The 23,838-nt window shown below is 36.2% G+C and overlaps 2 protein-coding genes and 1 non-coding gene across 4 annotated transcripts in view; all 3 read left to right on the top strand.

Annotated features, from left to right (window-relative positions):
• The window catches only part of Sema5c (Semaphorin 5c), a 38,010-nt gene extending 18,238 nt beyond the window's left edge, over positions 1 to 19,772 (top strand). The window contains exons 4-20 of the mRNA XM_021335987.3: positions 4,697 to 4,904; positions 5,951 to 6,105; positions 7,665 to 7,824; positions 11,050 to 11,249; positions 11,643 to 11,804; positions 12,129 to 12,426; positions 12,712 to 12,922; positions 13,254 to 13,409; positions 14,353 to 14,553; positions 14,860 to 15,108; positions 15,225 to 15,301; positions 15,453 to 15,675; positions 16,524 to 16,691; positions 17,568 to 17,717; positions 18,124 to 18,246; positions 18,991 to 19,136; positions 19,510 to 19,772. Of these exons, the coding sequence (XP_021191662.3) occupies positions 4,697 to 4,904; positions 5,951 to 6,105; positions 7,665 to 7,824; positions 11,050 to 11,249; positions 11,643 to 11,804; positions 12,129 to 12,426; positions 12,712 to 12,922; positions 13,254 to 13,409; positions 14,353 to 14,553; positions 14,860 to 15,108; positions 15,225 to 15,301; positions 15,453 to 15,675; positions 16,524 to 16,691; positions 17,568 to 17,717; positions 18,124 to 18,246; positions 18,991 to 19,136; positions 19,510 to 19,746 (3,124 nt within the window). The 3' untranslated portion in view covers positions 19,747 to 19,772. The remainder of the gene's footprint in view (positions 1 to 4,696; positions 4,905 to 5,950; positions 6,106 to 7,664; positions 7,825 to 11,049; positions 11,250 to 11,642; positions 11,805 to 12,128; positions 12,427 to 12,711; positions 12,923 to 13,253; positions 13,410 to 14,352; positions 14,554 to 14,859; positions 15,109 to 15,224; positions 15,302 to 15,452; positions 15,676 to 16,523; positions 16,692 to 17,567; positions 17,718 to 18,123; positions 18,247 to 18,990; positions 19,137 to 19,509) is intronic.
• LOC110377229 (annexin B9) overlaps positions 1 to 23,838 on the top strand; it is a 367,919-nt gene that overhangs the window by 13,580 nt on the left and 330,501 nt on the right. The window lies entirely within an intron of this gene.
• Positions 18,567 to 18,659, top strand: LOC126054071 (U6atac minor spliceosomal RNA). The gene has a single exon (XR_007510675.1). It is a non-coding gene; the product is annotated as a U6atac minor spliceosomal RNA (small nuclear RNA).

Below are 23,838 nucleotides of genomic sequence, written 5' to 3'. Positions count from 1 at the left end.
GCTTCTGACTACCCGTAACGACTGCCAATGATGTTCAATGACACCTATGACATCTATGCTACTGCTAAGTGCTAATCCTAATTATACTGTCACGTGAAAGAATGCACCTACGGGGTAAGTAGTATTTTAACTATTCTATATTGCCCACGCAGACGAAGTTGCGGGCAACAGCTAGTAACAAATAATACAGTTTTTTTTAAGAAGCAATAATCATACGAGTATTATATTAATTATTAAAATTGTTATTTATTTTTACACGGTTTACTTTGGTGGCACTTAGAATTGCAGAGTATCATTGCCTTCTTGCACTGGCATCTGTTTGTGGAACAGTTCTTGTTGCAGCTGCATCTTACAAAACCTTGGCCTGATCCAACAGAATGTTTCGTAGCTGCAGTTCTTGACATGTTTGTTCAGTTACTTTCCGACCTCGCTACATTTGTTTATTGTTTAGACTAGGCCATACCAGTTTATCCTAGAGTGTGCGTATTGATATTAGGATCAACTAGTTTTGCCTAGCCTAAACTGGTCCGTCCTATCGGGCTTAGGACAAATTAGTTTGGACTAGGCTATACTTGTTAATCCTAACGCGTATAGGAAGAACTAGTTGAGCCTAGGCAAAACTGGTTTATCCTAAAATCGGGTTCGGCCGGTAACATATACATATTCTTTAAAATTATTTTAGAAGGAATTTTTATCAAATTATCATTTCTAAATAATAAAATTACAAAACCATTTTGTCGCTTACGACTTTTAGTTATAAGCTAGCGCGCGTATTGTTATCCTCGCCCCGCTCAGACGCTCCGACCCCTTTTGGCGCCTTAGATGCGCGTGCCGGTTATGGAATTATTGTTGACCAATTCGTCGCCTTAAGCGATTCTCAGACACTAATAAAGAGTTTAACTTAAAAAAAAATCCTTTTTTTATCTTCGGTTTATTAATGTCGTAAGTAAATAATATAAGCGATGTAGTCATTAAGACAATCTTAAAACAAAAATTGAATAATGTCCAGCTTATCATAATTGAATCTAAATTAAACGAACCACGATTATAATTCACAAGATAATAAAATCACTGCGAACATTAAATTAAAAAAAGCTACATATAAAACGATTAAAAAACTATGTATATCATCGTAAGATATAACAGCATTTTAATGTGGTATCAGTCGTTCTAACAAGTTGTTCAAACATCGAGTCATTCACCTGCTCAACTTATGATATAAGATATCGTTATCAGTGAGACAGCTTGTTAGCTTCAACCACTCGATTTAATTATCAATTACCGTTTATTTTTTACTTTAAAAAGTGTTCAATTTACCGTGAGAGCTTTTCAATATCCGATCGGCAATGATTACGCGGTTTTAAAAGGCTTTTTGGCCGCGAATGGCTCAATAAATTATTGGGAACTGGTTAATTTAACACACATCTTAATGCTTTTATTGGCTTGTGAGGTGCTATATAATCGCAGTTTATATGTAACGCAAGTTCTTGAAATATCTGAAACATTTACCATAATCAAAATAAAGTACCTATCTATTAAATATTTTCTATAAATATCAAATAGGAAACTCTTACGTACTTCTCATAATTTTTATAATAAGTAAGCGTAGTAGAAAGGTGTAAAACACGTTAGTAATGTGTGGGTTAAAAGTGTCAGTTTTATGTAATGAAATGTGGTAAACAGTAATTAAAGCATCATTAGCCAGGCTGCATCATTATACTCAATACTGTAACGATACTGACCAATAAACATTATAATATTTACATTATTATTATTGCTATATTTACGTTAACCTCGGAGCTAATTAGTTGAATTAATAAGTAGTCATCATTAAAAATATAAAATGTATAATTTTATTTGCGTTTTAATATTCTTAATTAGAAAGGTCTTTTGTTATTCAGTTACAAGGTCTACTCCATGTTTTCATGTCTATAAAAAGTCAACAAAGGTTTTCACCATGAAAATTTTTCCACTTTGTTACTTTTCTTTCATACTAGATTAAATCCAATAAACGATTTGGGCAGTAATAATCATAAAAAATAAAATCTTTAGGTTTGGCTTGTAAGCAGTTATAACTTTTGCCAAAAACAAAATGCTATTAAAATCAGAACAGCCCGCAATATGCCAAAATAATATTCCCGGAAGCCTGTTCAGGGCAGCTTATAGTCTTAAGAAACAGTTCCACTCTAGGGTGTTAATAATCCTGCACTAAGCCTATATCAGGTTCCAGTTCACCTAACTCCTGAACAGTAAATCCGCCCGCGTTAAACCGAATCAAGGTCGACCAGAGATTCATTGATCCTGCTCAACTCATGTACAGTTATTATCTATAACTTGATCTTAAAATTGCAATAGCATAAGTACTTATTTTACATTGCAAAGTTATAGTGAACATAGTAACTCGTTTTCCATATAGGGAAAGGGAGATTCTAGGCCTTCTTTGATATTCTTGGTCTAGAAATGAGAACCTCTTAATATAGTCTTGGCTTATTGGCTGTTACTATGTAGTTGGTCTCTAATACCTTAACTGCATGTGAAATATTTCTGGTAAGGAGAATTCTTGCTAGCCGGCATTACATACATTGTTGGCCCATGAGAAAGTAGGTATCATTAAATTAGAAAAATAAAATAAAAAAAATAGACGCAACAATAATTTTCTCAATCATAAAGGTAGATTTCTACTTCAACTTTTTATGACTAACTTTCTTTACTTAGAAACATCTTCGTCGCTATCAATAAATGTATTTAATTGATTGGTTAAGTATTAAAGTAAGTAGGAATAAAAACACAAGGAATGCTTTCGCGTATCGTCGTGACCCAATACTCCTAATTACTTCAACGCGTGGTGAGAAATGAAAGTTCACATCTCGAAATTTCGTCAATATTGAGACTAACGCCAGTTAAGTGTTATTACGATTGTCTATTAACAGTACAGTTATAATCTATGGATTCGGTTCACGGGTAGGGTTGCCAACTCATGAAAATAATGAAAATCCGATTGGTAGATGATAGATGATGGTAGATGGCAGAACACCGTCTACTATTTTTGCAGCACACCTTGATATACTTCTACAATGAAAGTTTTTAGCTAAAAAGCAAATCTAGGTTTTTGGTTCCGAAAGTTGTGTTACCAATCGGTTACCCTCAAAACTGTGCAAAATGAAATCTTAGTTTTTAGATTCTGCTGTAAATCGTCGTACCTATTTCGATATTTTACCCACGATTCCTAGTTCTTGTAACCCTAAAAGTTACATTAGCAGAGCGGCATAGATGAAACGCCAGGAAGTGTCAGTGTTTGCCACAGTGTGTCAATATGTGTGCCGTGAACATTTGGCTCAGCTATTAAACCTTTTTGTTTGTTCATGTGCTTTTTGAACGTATCAAGGCACGCGTTCAGCCATAGTACTGGCTGGTATGTGTGAAGTTTATTATGTAAACATAAGTTTATGGTGGTACTGGCTGGGTATATTAATTTGACGTTATATTTTGGCGGGGTAATTTTATGACAGCCTCGATTTTTCTTGAATCTAATTTTGTAACTACCAAAATGTACCTATGTTAATTGTTAACCAACATAAGTACCAATTTGGGTGATTCTGATAGTAAAGCTTTTAGCTAATTAGACTAAAACAAAAGTCAGAGTGACAAAGGCGCGGCTAAGTAATTAATTTGGCAGTTTCTAATCTACTAAGTAAGTCTACAATGTTGTAAACTAAATACACGCGACCACACTCGATATCGATACATAAATAATTTCGATACCGTTCCTATCGGTAACCATATCGATTACAACGGCGTAGCATTGATATTCGATCCTGCGGCAATCGACTCGTATACAGTTACTTACATGTGTTCTGATTTATTCCAACTACTGCTGTGTAATGATTTATTTCCTAGATCTTTAAAATTGGATCTAGGTGATTAGATTACGTTTCGAATTCAATAACATTGAAAAATGCATGCGAAGTTGCATTTTTATCTACTCATTATGCGACGCCCCGCTGTCTACGTGCTGTTGATAAAAATGTTCAATGTCGCGATATTTCGATATCTGGTGGATATTTGAATAAGTAGTAAGATTAGTATAATTTATAGCTCTCTACTTCCTAAGGATAAAACGTACGCAAAAGCATATTGTTATCAGCTTGACATCATTATTGGATTAAAGAGATTATATCTGCATTGTTGTCACGGAAGTACTGCATTATGTAAAGTATTAAGCAAGTGACTTTTAACCAAGTATTTGCATTGGTCTTCTAACTAGCAGGGATTGTTACATAGTACTCTATACATGATGTCATTATTGGGATGTATAAGGGATATATAAGGGATGTGTTTCTTCCTTTTTTACTTATCACATAATTGTTTCAAGGATAAACCGGCTTTTATTACAACGTTTCACTTTATTATTTGCATATGATGGTCGAACCACCACAATATAGTTTGCGGTTTATCTCGTAATCCAAAGCTGCTCCTGTATTAAACACAAACCCAAATTAGAATTTGGGAGATCGAATTTCTAAAGCGGTTTGGTTTATAGGTCACCTTATGAGGACACAGATAAAATATATCTTGGATTTTATTTAAGTACATAGATTTTAGAACTTACTGTCACTCCTCCTCAGTTATTCCTTCATTTGTTTTTCGCAACTTCGAGAAATTGTCGATTGACAACGTTTTTATTCTTTGTTCTCAGGGACGCTCTCTACCGACTATCATTGCGTGGCCTAGGCGTTCTAGAACGCGCGGACTGGCTAGCATCCTCAGAGAAGGTGAAGTTGTGCCAAGTGAAGGGTCAGACGGAAGATGACTGTAGGAATTACATCAAAGTGCTACTGCTGCATGGACATAAGCTGTTCGCTTGTGGAACTCACGCGTTTAGTCCTGTTTGCAGTTGGAGAGAGGTATGTGGAACCAACTGTTTTTATGTATCTTTAGTTATCCATTCAGCTTTCATTGGAATCTCGGAGCCCGGTGATATATGTAAAGGTCCTTCTCTTAAATAAGTGGGACATGAATGTGTCACATGAGGCACACCGAGAGAACTCTTTACAAGGAACATGGGACTTTCAGTATTTTCAGCGCTTTCACGTCGCGCGGTTTTCACTTTATTTTTTGCACCGGCATGCGGCAGGCAGCTGTCAGTTGTTTGCTAAAATGAACGTTGTCGAAAATCTGCTAGTGTGAACGCGCTGCTAATAGATATTTGGATTATTACCGTAATTTGGTTCTTCAAAAAATATTTTCTTCGAATCCGCAACCGGTATTTTAAGAAAGAAGCTAGTTAACTGGAAGCAACTGCGCTAAAATCTTATTTGTTGTTTTTACTGCCTAGCTGCCGTTAAGTGTGTGTGCACAGAATATTTGAATATTGAAATCGAATTTGTATGTAGGTACACATAAAATGTTTATACAACACTTTCGGTGTTCAATCTAGTTTCTAGTTTGTCTGGTTTCTAGTAAGTGAACTATGAAACTAAAGACGCATGCAATTTTATATTATTATTTTTGCTAAGTACTTACTTGAAGCTCACAGGTACTTAACGAGTTACCAATTTTAGAATATTCTAACGCTGCGAGTCACTCCTTAGTGAAGGATTGTCAAAGAAATCCATCACTAAGGAATGGCTTAAGTAACAATTAGGTAAATGTCTCTGAGTGTGTCCATAACCGTAGAATGTTTAAGAAAACATATTGTGAGTTTTTCTTAACGGAAGTTACCAAATGACTCCTCTCTAGATTGTTGCTGTGGAGTTAAAGAAATTGATGAACTATAGACGTCCATGCCAGGCTTTTAATGATCCTTTGTTTTACAGAATGGTCAATTTTGCATCTCCAGACGACTTTAAGACTTATTAATATACTGTTATTTTCTTTCTATAACTCTCTATAATTTATTTCTGGATTTACAGGAAAACTTCTATCTACTTACATATAATTTTGCCCCCAGATCGAGTCAATAAGAACAGTGACAGAATGGGTGACGGGCGTCGCGAATTGCCCGTACAACCCTCACTCCAACGTGACTGCTATTCTGGCCAGTAATGGAGAATACTATGCTGGTACCCCCACAGACTTCGCTAGCTCCGACACGGCTATATGCAGGTAAAATATTAGTAAATTAAAGTCTAATATTGATAACTGATGATGATGATGTCCTCCTAGCGGACTATTGTCCACGGCGTCTGTTCTCATGTAAGAATATTAGCCAACTGCGCAGACACAGGTGCACTCACTATTCCTTCACTCTCATAGCCTGTTGGGACGGCTAAGATAACTATTATGATAATGTCTGAAATCACCAACCGGCATTGAGCAAGCGTGGTGATTAACGCTCAATTCTTCTCTGTGTGAGAGGAGACCTGTGTCCAGCAGTGGCACGATAAAAGGGCTGATGATGATGATGACTGAAATTTATTTGCTACAAATGAAATGAAGGTGCAAAGAAAAGTGTCTTATTGTAAATCAATTCAGAGAAAGTGCAATGGTTTATGGAATTAGAAATTAAACAAGAAGTGTCTTTCAGTCAAGTAAGATTTTATGCTGCGGCGTGCAGCTATTACAAACATAATATAACTAATACTATCCATAACACACAAAAAACTTACAAAAACTAACATTAAATTAAACATACATTGTGGGTCTTGCATTTCTAACTTTCCCGTACCTACTTATTTACTAAAGCTATTTTATTGCTATCAGTTGCCAAGTGAGTTTTACAACCAACTTAATCAAAATCAAATATGTACTTCATTTTACCTATTACTACAAGAGGTTAGGTTATTTAACGACTCTAGTGTCACCGCTCTAATTTGATATCGATTACAGGTCAGTAAATTATTAGTTGTTATCGATATTCGCCCTTGTGTATCTTGGAGTGTCATGCTTTTATCTATTTTCGCTATGTAGTAGCTTTGATTAGATTAATTTTATTTTCGGTGATGTTATTCACTTGCACTTACTAAATCCAGTCCATTTTATTTTCCTCTACTCAAAGAAATATGACACATATTATTGAAAATACATATATTGTTCCTTTATGTATTGTATCGATAAGTCAATCATACATAACACTAACAAAATAATTACATCACCTGAACCGTTTGTAGTCTACGTTTGGAATTAAGAAGGTCTTTTTAGGCCTATTCTGCCTTTGAGGAAAATCGAGCTCCGGAAGGTCTCAGAACATTAGGGTCAGAGAGGACTTATCTCAAAAACACTCCAACATGAGTGGCGAGTGGCGCCTATATCACACTTCAATAGAAATCCACTTGAAAATCAGTCAAATTACATGTTATTTGGATAATGAACTTAACGAAGACTACCAGGTACTCGAGCAAATATCTCGACCTAAAACTTGATTCAAGCAATCAAACTATGCTATGGAATGGAATGCCCATGTGTGTCTTATTTTTGTTGTTCAGTCTTTAAAAATCATCAAATGACCCCTCCCGCTGTGGGTTAGCAGCGGTGAGGGAGTGTCAGACTCTTACTGACTAAAAACAGTCGTGTTCCATCGTAGGCCTTTTATGTACCAGGGCTGCGGTAACAATTCCGCAGCCCCGGAGTTCTTTGCATCTTACTTAACAAGATTTGTACTTCCCATGACTTATGTAAAATATATATTACCTCTCAGTCTTCTATAAAATGAACTTTCTTCACAGGAGCCAAGGCGCAGCGGCCCACGACTCTGGGATGCTTCGCACCACACAATATGACCTGAACTGGTTGAACGAGCCCCAGTTTGTGGGCAGCTTCGAAGATGATAGCTTCGTGTATTTCGTCTTTAGAGAGGTGGCTGTGGAGTTCATGAATTGTGGGAAGGTAAGTTTGAGATTATACTTATGTGAAATAGTTTAAAAAAAACTAAAAAACACGCTTTTTATAGAAAAACGAACTAAAAAATAGAAAATAAATTTTAATGAATTTAAATTAAGAAAACAGTGTTAAAAATTTCAATGAATATAAATTAATAATAGTGTGAATACAAAAAAAAATATTTAAAAAAAGCGTGGGGTGCATGGTGTCAATAGTTATAAATATTTTATTGACAGATATGAGTACAGTGATTTTCATTTCGATAATATCTTAAAAGCACCCACGCTTTTTTAAATATTTTTTTTTGTATTCACACTATTATTAATTTATATTCATTGAAATTTTTAACACTGTTTTCTTAATTTAAATTCATTAAAATTTATTTTCTATTTTTTAGTTCGTTTTTCTATAAAAAGCGTGTTTTTTAGTTTTTTTAAACTATTATTTATTTTCTACTTTTTAGTTTGTTTTAAAACTATTATTTGTTTTGTAGAATTAAAATTCTCTTTAGTATACAAAAAATTGTCAATATTAGAGAAAACGGCTAAAGATAATTTATTGGAAATAAAAATTAACGTCGAGTCCTGCCTTATCGACTGTCGAGAAAAATTCTAGAAAATTTTAATTAATTTTCTTACCTTATCGACTATAGATAAAAATTATATAAATTAACAAAAATCATATTTTGCAAATTGAAAAGCCTAGAAGTCGGTGTCTAATGGATGTTACTAAGTTAATTTTGCCACCGACTTCTAGGCCGATGCACCTAAAATTAGTTTTTTTTTTTTGCTTTTTAGTGTTTTGGGAAGTCGGTTTAAATTTTTTGTAAAAAGGTTATTTATTTAAAGCTTTTCAGTGATACGAATAGTTGTCACTATCCATACAAGTGGGAAGTTCTCATCAATACAAAGAATATAAGTCCAAACGAGGTATTTTACATATTCAGTTGTCGAGTTCCCTCGACTTTCTCTGGTCTCCATCATCAGGTCAGCTCCAAACCTTCACTGTTGCATAGGTCTTGTCAATACGAATAATTTAAGCCCAAACACGAGGTAGTTTACATATTCAGTTGTCGAGTTCCCTCGACTTTCTCTGGTCTCCATCATCAGGTCAGCTCCAAACCTTCACTGTTGCAAAGGTCTTGTCAATACAAATAATTTAAGCCCAAACACGAGGTAGTTTACATATTCAGTTGTCGAGTTCCCTCGACCCTCTCTGGTCTCCATCATCAGGTCAGCTCCAAATCTTCACAGTTGAATAGTGCTTTTAGGCGTACATCTGAGTGTCAAGTTTTTACCCTATGTATGCCTACAACTTTTGAAGGTTGCCCTCGATTTCTCAGGGTTTCCATCATCAGATCCTGACTTGATGACTATGGGACCAACTGGCAGCTATTCCGAGTCGAACAAAAAAAGAATCACGTAAATCGGTCTATAAACCTCGGAGTAATCGATGTGTATGTGTAACCTCCTCCTTTTTGGGAAGTCGGTTAAAAATGGAATAATTTTATCAAATTAGTGTATTGTCATCGGTCCTCAATAAATCTACAAAGTTTGAACGAAATCTGGCCGTTTAAAGTGGGTCAAAATCGCGCCCAAAGAAGTAGGTTACAAACATACAGGTGAAGTTAATAAAAAGCGTGTAAAATACGTTTGTTTGCTAGGTTTCCCGGTAGGTCGAAATTTGTCTGAACTGGTTAAGATGTTTGGTACCGAGACAGGTTGTATTAAGAAGACGGTTATAGGTTTCTATTTATCTAGATGTTGGGAAATACTTTCTTCGAGACGAAGGATAACAAAGGGGAAACAAAGGTTTGCTTAAAAGTATCAAGAGGAGTTATTTCTGTTAGAATATCTTGTTGCCATATAATTGAGCTTCTTTCGAGGCATTTTGCAACTTTTTGGCTAACTGTTATAGTTAACGTTATCTCCTGTAGGAAGTATGTAGTAAAACGGCATAACTCATGAATGCATTGACTACAGGAGACAGGGCTTATAGACAGGATGTTAAATATACTATTATTTACTACCCAAGCTAGATTACCGAACAACGCAGCATCCTAGCATAAAACATTTCTTGTTTCACATTCACTAAGTCCATATCTATCTTCTATTCAAACGAGCTATTGAGTGCAATGACTCATTTCGTACAAGCATTGTATTTGGCCACGCTTGTTAACATATACAGGGCGTACTTGTTACATGTACATGGTGTTTACATAACAGAGAGTACGTTTGTGACGTCATCTCGCGTCAAACGAATGTGTTTCTAAATTATGTCTGTTTCTTCATGCAAACAGTGCTTGATAGATTTTGTTATATTAGCTGTTACTCGCGGTTTATTCCCATCTTCTTTCCGGATAAAATATGCAATGATATACGCGTGTTTCAGTCTCAAAGCCAAAAGGTTACAACTAAGCAAAAAAATCCTCTTAAGAATATTAGTTTAGACTTCACTGATAATGCTATGTTATTAAAAATATTACGTTCAGTAACTGGCCCTGTTTTCTAGCTTCCAAGAGTAGTACCTAATTGACCACTTCAGTGACAGTTTCCTCTTTTGAAATCAACCATTTTGTTTGTCGTCGATCGTAACTAGGTACTTATATAATTCATCTATATCTGAACTCCCTACGCGGAGGTCCAAAGTATCTTATCGAAGATAGTAGGTTAATTCGTTCCTTGGTTCCTTATACAAGGGGTCCTTTAACGAGAAAAGTGTTCTAATGATAGTGCCATACATCTTACGCCGGAACAGGTTGACTTCTGACCCTATCATGTCGCCACTGACAATTTGCCAATTGTCTTCGTAATAATTTGTTTGATGTATTAGATTGTTATTGATTTTAAAATTGAATTATGTCGTTGGTTCGCATTGCGGGGCACCTTCAACATATTTGTAGGTGAATAATAAGCAATGTGGTTGTATAATATAATTCACTTCATAACCACTAGTAGGCCTGAAACATGACTCATGGAGACTCTAATCTGGCTTATGTATTATCTGGACTTATCCCATAGAGATTTTAAACGCCCGCGATGATTTTTTTTCGTATCTACTTATTTATGGGCCATATGCTGCTTAACAGATTTGGCTGAAGCTTCATTCAATTTCTAGGGCTCTATTCAATTATCTATGCAAAATTCAATTTCTAGCTTCATTCAATATTTAATTAATCACATAAAATACCTTCTAAATCACCACTAAACTCCACTTTTTTAAACCATTCAGATAATCTACTCGCGTATTGCTCGTGTCTGCAAGAACGACCCCGGCGGCTACTTAGTAATGAAGGAGAGTTGGAGCACGTTCCTAAAAGCGAGGCTCAAGTGTTCGGTGCCAGGAGATGTGCCCTTCCACTATGACGAGGTTCAGAGCGTGGAGTATCTGCCTCAGGAGAAGATACTGGTTGCTACCTTTACTACACCCGTGTAAGTATTTTTTTTCTACGTTATTTGGGGCTTATGTTTTTTGGATGCTTTTACAGTGTGGTTATATCTTTATTTAATAGCTAAGGTTTTTATAAGTAATGGCTTTGCACGAAGTGGTAATTGTGTGGAAGTAGGTAGTCTTTATATGGAGACTCACCATCTTGTCACACCATCATTTGTATAACATGTGTGCCTGTCCTTGATAAGAAATTAACGAAATAGCATTCTAAGCTAAGGATGTTCTTTATAAGTTACAGTTCAAAGAGAATAATGATTTGATATAGTCATTGGAATTCTTTGCTTAGTCTCATACCATTAATATGCTAAATTAAGTTCAATTTGCTGAATAATGTATTAACAATAGAAATGTAAAAAATGTACTTTCTCCCACAGGAACAGTATAGTAGGAAGTGCAGTATGTATCTACAGCATGTCAGATATCCACGCAGCGTTCGAAGGGCCTTACAAGGTGCAAGACAGACCTTCATCCACTTGGGAACCGCGGTCGCCGTCCAAGCAAGCTAGAGACCACTTCAAATGTGTTCCTGACTCCAGGTTGGTTTTGTAAATAATTTTGAATTTTTCTTTCTTATCAACTTAGGTAGTAACCAATATACATACTCGATTTTTTTTATATAGCTGTTTCTTGCGATTTCATGTTAAATTATAATTTTATCAGAGAAACAAGAAATATGCCTATGGCACCCGGGGATAGTGTAGCTTCCCAAATGTGAAAGAATTATTCAAATCGGTTTAGTTGCGGAGTCTTTACATTTTGAACCCTTGATCTCTTGTAATCACATGTAACATAGTTATACATACCCACTATAAACAGCGTTTGTGAACTTCTAAAATTACCAAATAAATTATCTTCCACAGACTGAACGAAGCAATAGAGTACCACCGGTACCATTTGATGTACGAATCCGTACAACCCGTCTCTGGCGAGCCCGCTTTCAAAGTGACCTCAGAACGGTTCACCCACGTCACCGTCGATGTTACCAGCGCTAAAAACATTGACAAACAACTCGTTCTTTACGTGGCAACACAGGAAGGAAATGTCTTGAAGTTGGCAGTACTGCCGAAGTTAGATGGAGCCTGCTTGGTGGAAAGGTGGAAACTTAATAGTAGGAATAGCAGCTTTGATGTCTTGACTATGCAGTTTGTGAAGGATACTGTAAGTATTTTTTGACTAGGGGTGATTTTATATTGGGATATTTGTATGAACGTTCATCTCTCTGAACCATAAATCTCTTCTTTTCCAAAGAGTAAAATGAACATCGGAGATAATAATGTTTAGGGTAGATTGGAAAAACCTTGAAAAATCACAGTGTTTGCTGACAAAATTGTCCACTAATAGAAATCAGTTATGTATAGAAATTTTCCCTACAAGTTATGCCAGATGAAGTCAAACTGGCATTGCATTATTTTTAACCGTTCATCATTTTTTTTTCCTTCCCAGATGTCAGTATACATAGGTGGCAGGGCCGGCGTGTTCCGTATATCGGGGGCCCGCTGCTCCCGTTACACGGGCCGCTCGGGCTGCGTATTAGCCGGGGACCCACACTGCGGGTGGGATGATGCAAGGGAGCAATGCGTACCTGCGAGCGGGAGAATAGGGGACCCACAGTTTAAGCAGTCTACGGGGGCTTGTGCTGCTGTTGATTCACCAGGTAAGGAGTAACTTATCTGTCAGATTTTGTACACAGGATAAAACTCTTTTATTTATTAATTTTGAAATTCTCTTTAGCGCAAAATTCTTCCGCGGCAATGTGTGATGTCTTATGTGACTACAGCCCATTTGCATCGCCAAAATAAATGCCCGTTCTTAAAACAGCTTTTTCCTTAGAAAATGCAACGCAATGCAGTTGTTTTAAGAAGAATGACGTGTATTTTCTCGGTGAACTTGATAAATACCTCTTGAAAATTAATTGTAACATTATTTTTTGCTGCTAATTTGTACATGCACCAGCAATTTTTCTTTATTTAAAATCTTTTCCCCAGTTGACGGCGGCTGGTCACACTGGTCGGAATGGGAGCCGTGCATGCAGGATGGAACTTCACAATCTCTGTATGCAGACAACAAACCTGATATGTGTGTGTGTCGAACACGACGATGTGACAACCCGAGACCGGCTTATGGTGGACAGCCTTGTGAAGGTAGGTGATGAGATATGATAGCATACGCATGCATGAAATTATAGTTTATTTTATTTATGAAGTAGTATTTTGTACATTTAAACATAAGTTCAGTCAGAGCCGGATTAAGTGAGCTTGGGCTCCTTAATTCACAAAATGTATTTATTGCTATGTGGTTAATCCAGCACTGACTTGCATTGCTAAGATTCTATAACTTTACATACTAGGCTACATTACCCGTACTGAACCAGTCAAGATACCAAACACCGCAATTTTTTATTTATTTAAATCAGGCCATAGAAAATAATAAATAAATAAATAAATAAAATTAAAAACACATAGTTCAACATGTACAAATACAAATAGCTCATTGTAATGGCAGTAAATAAATCTTAAAAAATAAAATAATCATAGGAGTTCACTTAATCTAGACTAATACATAATAAATACAAGAAAGACGGTCTAAATCTAATACCTATATGGACCACCCGAACTAAGATTATTTTAAACCTGTGTTTCGGGTTATCATAGGAGCAAAATAATATTTATGGATAATTTAATTATAATTCTATGATATAAGTTTAAAATAGACTAAAAACAGGACAAGCTGTCCTAAATTATTACATTACCTCTACCTATTATATAATTACCAAGCTAAACAGTTTATTGTAATACTTCTAGCAATTTTTCCGTATCTGAGTAATTTAGAGACTGTAAATACTCTGTCACCATTATATTACACCTATTTAAGCTTACACTATATACCTTTAGCAACCTATTAAGTTTGTTATATAAATGAGGTCCTAAAAATAAATAAAATCTGTTAGTAAAAGCATATATTATTACATTAAATTTTGAAAATACATATATTATTACATTAAATCATATACTAATACATATTTTATATAAACCACTTAACACCAAAATAAATAATGTCAACCTTTAACCCAACTTTCTTCCCCAGGCGCCAGTATATCAGTAACGAACTGCACAGTCCACGGCGGTTGGTCAAGTTGGTCGGGCTGGTCGAAGTGCTCAGCATCGTGCGGCATCGCCATCAAGTCCCGTCGCCGCACGTGTTCCGCCCCCGAGCCCAAGTTCGGGGGCCGAGTGTGTGTGGGGCTGGATATTGATGATGTCTACTGTAATTTGCCGCCTTGCCCCGGTTAGTATTATTTAGAGCAGTCATTTATTTTAATTAATTTCACCATATAAATAGTTTGAAAAAGTTCTTTATAATTTTCAAGCTATATAATTTCGAAATGTGAAGGATGTACATATATTTGTAAAGTTGAAGATGGTGTTTATGTCAACCAAATAGGATGATATGAATAAAAAATCTGAATTTTAGAATTATTTCCCAGTTGCAGCACAAATTGACTGTGCTATGTACATGTTGCAGGATCGGTTCTGACATGGAACATTTTGTATATTTTTATCTGCAATTTTTATCAAATGTTATTTTCCCCAGACCCAACTCTTGCGGCAGTCGACGGAGGCTGGTCAGACTGGGGCGCGTGGTCTCCATGCACCAGTGCCGGTGGGCCTGGCTGCGGCCCCTCGGGCGGCTGGAAGGAACGGCGGCGTGAGTGCAACAACCCCTCGCCTAAGAACGGGGGTGCCGAGTGTGAGGGGTCAAGTGTTGAGAAGACACCTTGTGATATGGCTCCCTGTGAGGTCCGGAAAGCTACGGCGTGGACTCCTTGGGTACAAATACCTGGTATGTAATGTTTTGAAGGATAAGTCATTATTTATTTTTAGTATGTAAATGTAAAATACCTTTCCATAAATAAGTCCTAATGCAGGATATTTAATAAAATTTTATATTTTGTGTAGGAAATGGATCAGATGGCAGCTATACTGAAAAGAGATTCAAGTTTCAATGCAGGGCTCCATCACCTGAGCAGTTGAAGGTATGTAGCCACTATGACTTGCAGTTTTTGTACTTTTCAATAATAACCAATATGTATTTTTTATTGTTTAAATGTCAAGTAACCGTAGTGAAACCGCGCTGAATATTGTTTTGAATATGTCGAATAAAATGCTTATGTTTTTTGTATCTAGTTATCATTAGTACGCGAGGACGAGCGCTACTGTACAGCCCGGGGCCGCTGCAGCAGCGAGCGGGCCCCCGAAGACGAAGCCGGCTGGGAGGCGTGGGGCCCGTGGCAGCCGTGCTCGGCGCCGTGCGGGGCGGGGCAGCAGGCGCGGCGGCGGCGCTGCGTGCGGCACCCGTGCCGGGGGCCCAGCGAGATGCTGCGGGCCTGTAACACGCATGCTTGTACTGGTGAGTGTGTAGCACGAGGCGGGCAGCAGGCGCGGCGGCGGCGCTGCGTGCGGCACCCGTGCCGGGGGCCCAGCGAGATGCTGCGGGCCTGTAACACGCATGCTTGTACTGGTGAGTGTAGCACGAGGCGGGCAGCAGGCGCGGCGGCGGCGCTGCGTGCGGCACCCGTGCCGGGGGCCCAGCGAGATGCTGCGGGCCTGTAACACGCATGCTTGTACTGGTGAGTGTGTAGCACGAGGCGGGCAGCAGGCGCGGCGGCGGCGCTGCGTGCGGCACCCGTGCCGGGGGCCCAGCGAGATGCTGCGGGCCTGTAACACGCATGCTTGTACTGGTGAGTCTACCGTACCGAATACGAGGCGAGCTTAGCTCCTCGTCCAGGCCCGGGGCCCATCAACTTTCCAAAAATACAGTCACCAAAACATCGTCCAAATCATAGACCTACTAAACTATTACGTACCGTACTATTCATATATTGTGAAGAGCTCGCAGCTAAGTCAAAACCGCGCGGATCGACCATAACGCTCTACACTTAACTCACGGATCGCGCGCGATGGCCGCCAAATGCGTTTCGAAGTATTCTTTAGCGAAACGGCTCCACACTTGGCGTTCCCGCCCTTTCGCGGCCATCGCGCTCGGTCCACGTGCGTAGTATAGAGCGGGCTTAAGATTAAGCAACGCTTAGCGCGGTCGTTCCATGGATAGGTGACCATTTTGTGATATCCGTTGTGGGTCTCTGCTGTCATTTGTTTGTCGAGTCCAAGCCAGAAAAATCTGCAAAATTTGGCTTTTGGTAAAATCTAGCAGATGACTATTACATACATTGTACTCACTATTTAATTTGTCCTCAGGTGAATGGTCATGCTGGAGCGAGTGGAGCGAGTGCAGCGGCTCGTGCAGTGACGGCACATTGTCGGCGGCCGGGCACCGCACTCGCACGCGCCTGTGCGTGTCGCCGGAGGGCTGCGCTGACGCCGGCGCCGCGTTAGAGCGACGCGTCTGTGTTAATAATTGTGCTGGTAAGGAGTTTCTGTAGTTAATAATAGTACCTACTCCTTACACGACGCCCTACACACCTACATGGTAAATTCGGGTTGGTTTCCGAATGTTAAGTGTAAAATGACGGGCAATGAGGGTTTTCTAAAATGGCGTCCACGAGGTGGCAGCACCGAGTCGTCAGGTCCAGGTAACTGTCAAAGTGCTTATCTTTACTATGAATAGTGAACGATTTTAGTGTTTTTTTTTTATTTTATAATTAAAGCACTGCATTATTGTTTTACTATTGAGGTTGAGTAAATAAAAAAAACTAAATCATATTGTGTTAACAAGCTTTTCCTTAGTACCAGTGACTTTTGCACCCTCTCTCTTAGCTCAATTTTTAGTTCGGAAACCTTATTCTGACCGTAGTCCATAATAAAATCAATAACACTTCCAATATAACAGGATTTCAATAAACAATAAGTTCGGACCCTACAATTCCATACTATTTGACAGCTGTTTGGACCTGACGCATACGAAGCGCCGCCTGGCGGCAGAAAAAGTATCGAAAACCCTCATTTATTTATCTTTGTTGAAATCGTACCTAACTTTTATTAAGTAACCGTAACCTATACCTAAATGGTATATTTTACACTGTAAATTAAAATTAATAAAGTAAATATACTGTAAATTGAATCATTTACGGGTAAAAATAAAGTTGTGTGATTATTTTACTTTTTATCTTACATCTTTGATTATATAAATGTAATCAAAGTCTTACATTTATGTTATACTTAAAAATAGTAAGAGTATAGAGTACAGTGCAAAATAAATAATTTAGTAGGTACTTTGTCGTGCTTATGTATGACTGTAAGATAAAAAAAAACATTCAGGACTAACCACAACTCTTCTTTCAGACTCGGAAGCAGGGTGGGGTGAGTGGGGCGCATGGAGCCCGTGCGCGGGCGGCGAACGAGTGCGCAAGCGAGCCTGCCTCTCCGGGGCCTGTCTGGGAGCACAACTACAGGTCGCCCGCTGCGGCGGAGACCAACAGGATCTCGATAATGGTGAGGGAATTCTGGAAAATATTATAACATATGTTTATGTAATGTTCAAAAGTAATGTTAATCGTGAATTAAAAAAAAAATACGAGAACACTGTGTAGTGTATAGTTTATGGTCACATATAAAGTTAATGGAGAATTTAAAAAAATATTTTGTAGTTTAGTGAACCAGTTCAAGTAGTTCATCAAGATGGCTGAAATGATGTGCACTGCATATTGAACTAAGACTGTTTGATTGTGATTGATCATCATATCATTTTTGATCAAATTGTCTCGTATCGATATTTATATGGTTAATAACACATCATATAATTGAAAGTGCAATATGGTATTTATGATGAATTATGTGTTACATAGGTTCATGACGTTTGCGATTATTTAAACAATTTCAACATTATCTTCTTCAACAGAACTGTACGCGATGCCGGCTTACAGTCAAAATGTGGAAATGGCATCCTTCGTAACTATGGCTGGAAATGAAACTCTCAGCCTAGGTAGCATCATAGGCTGTGTGGTCGCTGCCTTTGTCATGGGTAAGTTCTTAACTCACTTCGTAGTTCCTTTGTCTGATTATAGATGGCGTTGTTTTATATAGTACGGTGTAGCGAAACTAGATGGCGTTGTAAGCAATGATATGAATTTCTAATTTAGTTTTGCGGTTTTTGTGGTTTAATTTTTGGATATTTAGCAAGTTAGTTTTTTGAATTGGTAGGCATATTGTTTCTTGTTATTACTGTGTAAACTTTATTATAATTTAAATGAAATTTGTTGAGTTATAGTATAAAATGCTACATCGCGCAAATGACATTTTCTTGTAAGTTTGTTCAAAAGTTGAAATTTGAAAATTTCTCTCGTGTCTATTGAAAGGAGAGACGGTTAGCACTCCCCTTGACAAGGATGGAACACATAAATACTGGTTAAGGCACAACTTGACCACATTTTTTTTTTCAAAGATTCGACAGATTTTTATACACTTGGATAGTTTTTGCTTTGATAAATATGTATGTAAGTTTTCTTTACTACATTTGAAAAGGCACTTATCTGAAGATAAACAAACGTGATGTGATTTTTTAAAATGAAATATGCTGCTAAATATTAATTTAAATATTTATTCTAAGCAGCAATTTATTTGTTTGATATGTATTTATATAAAATACCTAAGTGTTTAACCCCAGTCTATTCAAATGGAGTATAGATATTTTACATGTGATTTTAGTTTACTAGATATTTCTGTTCTAGTTTTTTTTCTGAATTTTGACCGATTTTTTTGTCACCAGGTTGTCTAGTCTGTCTTGCTGGTGTAATATTCTGCCAGCGCCGAGGGACCCGCATGCCGTGGAACAAACAGAACAGAGTGCCATCCAGCCCGCACTATATCACAGCTAAACAGAATAGCTACGTCACTGTCCCTTTAAAAGAAGTTGTAAGTACATACTAACTATGTAGCTATATTTTGTTTTTTTTTCATAGTGCTTTTTACCCGTCAAAACAATGTACCTACATACTTACCCAATTTTTGAATGGTCCAAGTTCTTTAACATTAAATATGTGCGAATAAATATAAAAAAATATACAATCATTTGAATGGAGAACTTCCGCCTTTTTATGAAGTCGGTTAAAAAGTTTGATAAAGGACTATTCATACTTATTTAAAAAAAGTACTGTATTTTTGAGGCTATTTAATAGCCACAAAGTATTTGAAGTTTTAGGATAAAATATTTTCAACTGAAGACGTCTTTTTACCTGCAATGTGTAGTTCAAATCGTTTCATTTATATATTTTTAACATTTCGACAGCCACGCAAAGCGAAACGCCAGCCATCCTTCACTGGCATCGGCGGTACCAGTGGGATCCTTCTCTCCAAAAGCAACAACATTTCCAACGCGAATAACCATAATAACGCGACGACTACCCCCAAGCTATACCCTAAGGCCATAGCCAATGAGTACGACTCACTAGGAACATTGCGAAGACATTCTAACCAGCCGAATAATAAGAATAATCTGGATATCGAGGAAGATAAGTTTTATTGAAGAATTTTGAAGGTATGTCTTACCTAGTTTTCTACAAAATTAAGAAACTGTTCTACAGTGCCACCGTGTCTTTTGAGCAGTTGACAGCTGTCAGTTTGCAAGGTATACATATAGGACCATCCTTAATCCCACTCCAAAATTCTTGGGGATGATACCATTTTTTGTACTGAATGACAGCAACTGTTAACTGTACCAGAAAACGGTCCGACCATAATTATAATGTGGTAGTTTTTATAAACAAATGACAACTTTGATGATCGTCTTATCTTCGGCACAAAAGTACAGACTTTATATAGGAGAAGTTCAGAGACAAAGTGACAAAGAAAAGTGGACTTTATAGTAATGAAGTTAAGGTCGATAACGTGTAAAGCCTGTGATAGTAAGAGATGGATTCTATTTAGATAGACGAAACAGTGTTGTTACTGTTTATTTTTCTGTTTTTATTTTGACAATGTCGCAGTATGAATGATTCAAGGTTAATATTTTTTGTGCATTTATTAAAGTAAGGTCCAAGTTCACTGTCAACATAAAAGTTAGTTTTCTCAAAACCACAGTTTATTACTAATTTTCACGTACAAGTTACAAAGAGAAAAAGTTGGTACTTACTTTTAATTTGACGGTGTACTGGGGCCTCAAATATATACGTATTTTTATATGTAATAATGACAATATTTATACATACCACTGTGACGTAAACCTTGCCTTGACAAAGTACATATGTACGTAACTATGTAACATTTTGCCTTACAAATAGTTCCTTGCAGTTAGTATGGAATCTCTAAAGAAAAGTTGAATGATTTCCCTAGTTGGTCTACAATTTATTCCTGTGTACATCATTGTTGCAATGTTAGAAGATATAACTTAGGTACTCTAGATAGTATTATTTATTTCTGCATTGGAATAATTATGTTTCCGTACTGTCAAGAATATCCCTCCAAATTATTTTGTACTATGAAAAAGGTATGTGTATGACGCAAATGAAATTTAAATATGCCTGGTGTATGTTTGTACTATCGATATGTAAATTCATTGAAAAGTAATGAAAGAATGTGCTATTTATAATCTATGTAACATCTATTTCCATTTCAGTTGGTGAAATAATGTTGCCAAAATGATTTATATTCCAATTTTTGTAATATTATGCCTATGTTAACTATTATTGTTTCTATATTTTATTAAATTTTCTATTTTCTTTTTTATACAATAAACTGTGGATGAAGTTGGGTAAAAAGTGAAAGATGCCAGGTGGTAATTTTTAAAAAAACAAAATTTGCTACGGGACCAACATAATGTCGCAAAATATAATTATTTGCGATCAATGGCGTGATTTTAAACAACTCAAAAATCTAAATGCTTAGTTGGCAGTAAAACACGTCATATCAACAATGTCTGTCTTAGTTTTCTTTTGTAAAATATTAGTTTTTAATAAATAAGTATTGTGATTAGTCGTAGAGAACGAATCCAGTGCCATTCTACTAAAACATGTAAAAATAACCTAATCCCTGTGTATTTTAGTTTTTAATTTAAAATGAGTTTGTTTCAAAAAGTATGTGCCATGTAAATAAGTAACGTATTTTAATATTAAACATGTAAATAAAAATGTAGTTATTAAAATTAAGAAATATATTTTATATTAAGCAGTACAAAGAGAGGTGCCTTCACATACAATAAATATATATTAAAAAAAATACAGATACATATTTACAATATTGAAATAGATGGTTATTTACATAATATAATTATTATTATATTTTATGTAGAAAATTGTACGTAAATACATATGTAAAAGTTGTTGAATGAATTTCGACATTTTGAACGGCTCATGTTGAGTCATATATAGAGAAAAGTGTGGGTTATTTGTATGTGAATTTTTATACTTTTGTATTTTATTATGTAAGTTATAAATGAGGCTAGTTTACACTTTCATTAGGACCAGCAAATACAAAAATATGAATACTTTGGCTAAGCGGATTATTTTTTATAAATGGCTCTAATAAAAGTGTAAACAAAGCTTAATATAAGTTTATGAAGTGTGTTTTGAGCTTGTTTTCCTATTAATTTTGTATGAGAATATTATTAAAAATCATTTTTTTCTGGTTCATGAATGAAATGCGAAACTGGCTATATCAATTGGTCTCACTGAGCGCGTAGGGTAGGTATACGATTTTTTTATTTTTGTTATAACTATGTGTTGCTATCTTTTGAGAAAATTCATTTAAATTACAAACTATCAATATTTCTAGTGGAATTAAAAAAATAGGGCTTATTAAAAATGTTTTTTACAATCTAGCACCCTAAATGGATTTATTTTAGAACATCACTTTGTATCTAACAAAAATGTGAACAGTCAAACCCAAAGCTATATTCAAAAAAGCTCTTACAATATCTATCAAAATCATTGCTTATAACCCGCCTACGCGGGCACTTGAAACATTTCCACATAACATTAGCTATAAGTGTCGCATGATGGATAGGTTCTGAAGGTCAGCAAGTCTGATGCTACTCTAATGTTTTATGACGTAGCCCTTTGTTTGGCAGTAGACAGCCTTGCTGTATTGTCTATCGATTCGTGCCAATGAAGATTTCATTAGGGAATAACTGGGTTAAGTGAAAAGTTTCCGTCATAGATGTGGGCCATTTTTTGATCGGGCTTTAATGTAATGAATATGAGGGAATGTAACACTCTCGTAATAAAATGTTATAAAAATGAATTTTTAAATTACCAGTGATTTCACTTCGACGAATTTATACTCAAACGTCATTTTATTACTTAAGTTCCCATTGAATAAGAAAATAATTCTAATTTGGGTAACCCGTTTCGTTCTCAATAGTCAAAACCGGTGAAGACTCCCAAATTAAACTCCATCCTAAAACAGTATATCTTTGCAAATAGGTCCATATTACAAAAGGGTAGTAGGATATTGGTGCTAGTTCCCCATTAACGACATAGTACGTGGGTTGATGGGAATACAATGGGTTTCACTTAGGGCCTTCGTAAACGATGTCATTTCGCTCGGACCGTCCGCACTTATATTACACTATCGTTCAAACTTATTGCAGCACATTGTTAGACTTTCTACGTTATATTTGCGAAAGAGTAAGTCTTCCAAAGAAAATTATATAGGGACAATATAATTTACATCCTTTTTTTCACGCAAAATAATTAATTGACGTTTATGGTGGGTTGCACCATTGAACTATAACGATTACTGAATCATTTTCATTTTTCAATTTGACTAATGGGCGGCCAAATTGCCGGTTTCACCAATGACTGTCAAGTACTTACATGGCTGGTTATGGTTTGGCTATCATTATAGTTAAATGGTGCGATTTACCTTTTTTATAGCTTTTTCAACTATGTTAGTTTTTGATAAATTTCGTATCCAAATAATTGATTTGCGGACTTAAATCGTGACTTACTTAGTTTTTCCTAATATTAAAGTAAAACTTTTACACAAATATCGTTGGATGTCGACAATGTGCGCTTGCTTTCAGTGGCTTTCATCAAAACGTTTCACCAGTAGCCTTCATTTCCATTTCAAGTGAAATTCATTATTATTATCTACTCCAATTAAATTCGCATACTGTATAAGTTAAATTATTATTTGAAGAGGCTTCTTATCTCAATAACTCACCGATTCATGTTAAAATGTAGGAGATTATTGTTCTTGTGATTTGTAATAGGTACTATACGCCTTAGTTATTTCTTATCCTAAATGTTTAACTATGTAAAATGTTTATATAAGACGCTGTACATTGTTATTAAGATAATTACTTAAAATAACAATAAAGACTGTCGGATATTGATTACTTGTTTTATTCGTAAATTACTTTTAACTTTATTATGATCCCAGTGGTTTCTTGAAAAAGAAAGTGCAGCCCAAACCCTTTGGGATCTAGCTTTTGAGAGAGAATAAAAGAATATAATGAAAATACGTAAATTGAAAATAATATGTAATGGAATGAATACATAAAATTAATAAGCATTTTTGTAATTCACGTAGCACTTAAGAATAAAAGCCAGACAAATAAATTCAATGAATTAAAATAAACGATATGTACCTAACTTTATAATGGGTAGTTTAGGTAGGT

Source organism: Helicoverpa armigera, chromosome 23, assembly GCF_030705265.1.
Source record: "Helicoverpa armigera isolate CAAS_96S chromosome 23, ASM3070526v1, whole genome shotgun sequence".
NCBI lineage: Eukaryota > Metazoa > Arthropoda > Insecta > Lepidoptera > Noctuidae > Helicoverpa > Helicoverpa armigera.
The sequence above is the reverse complement of the archived record's forward strand: the minus strand, read 5'-3'. Positions and strand labels throughout refer to the sequence as shown.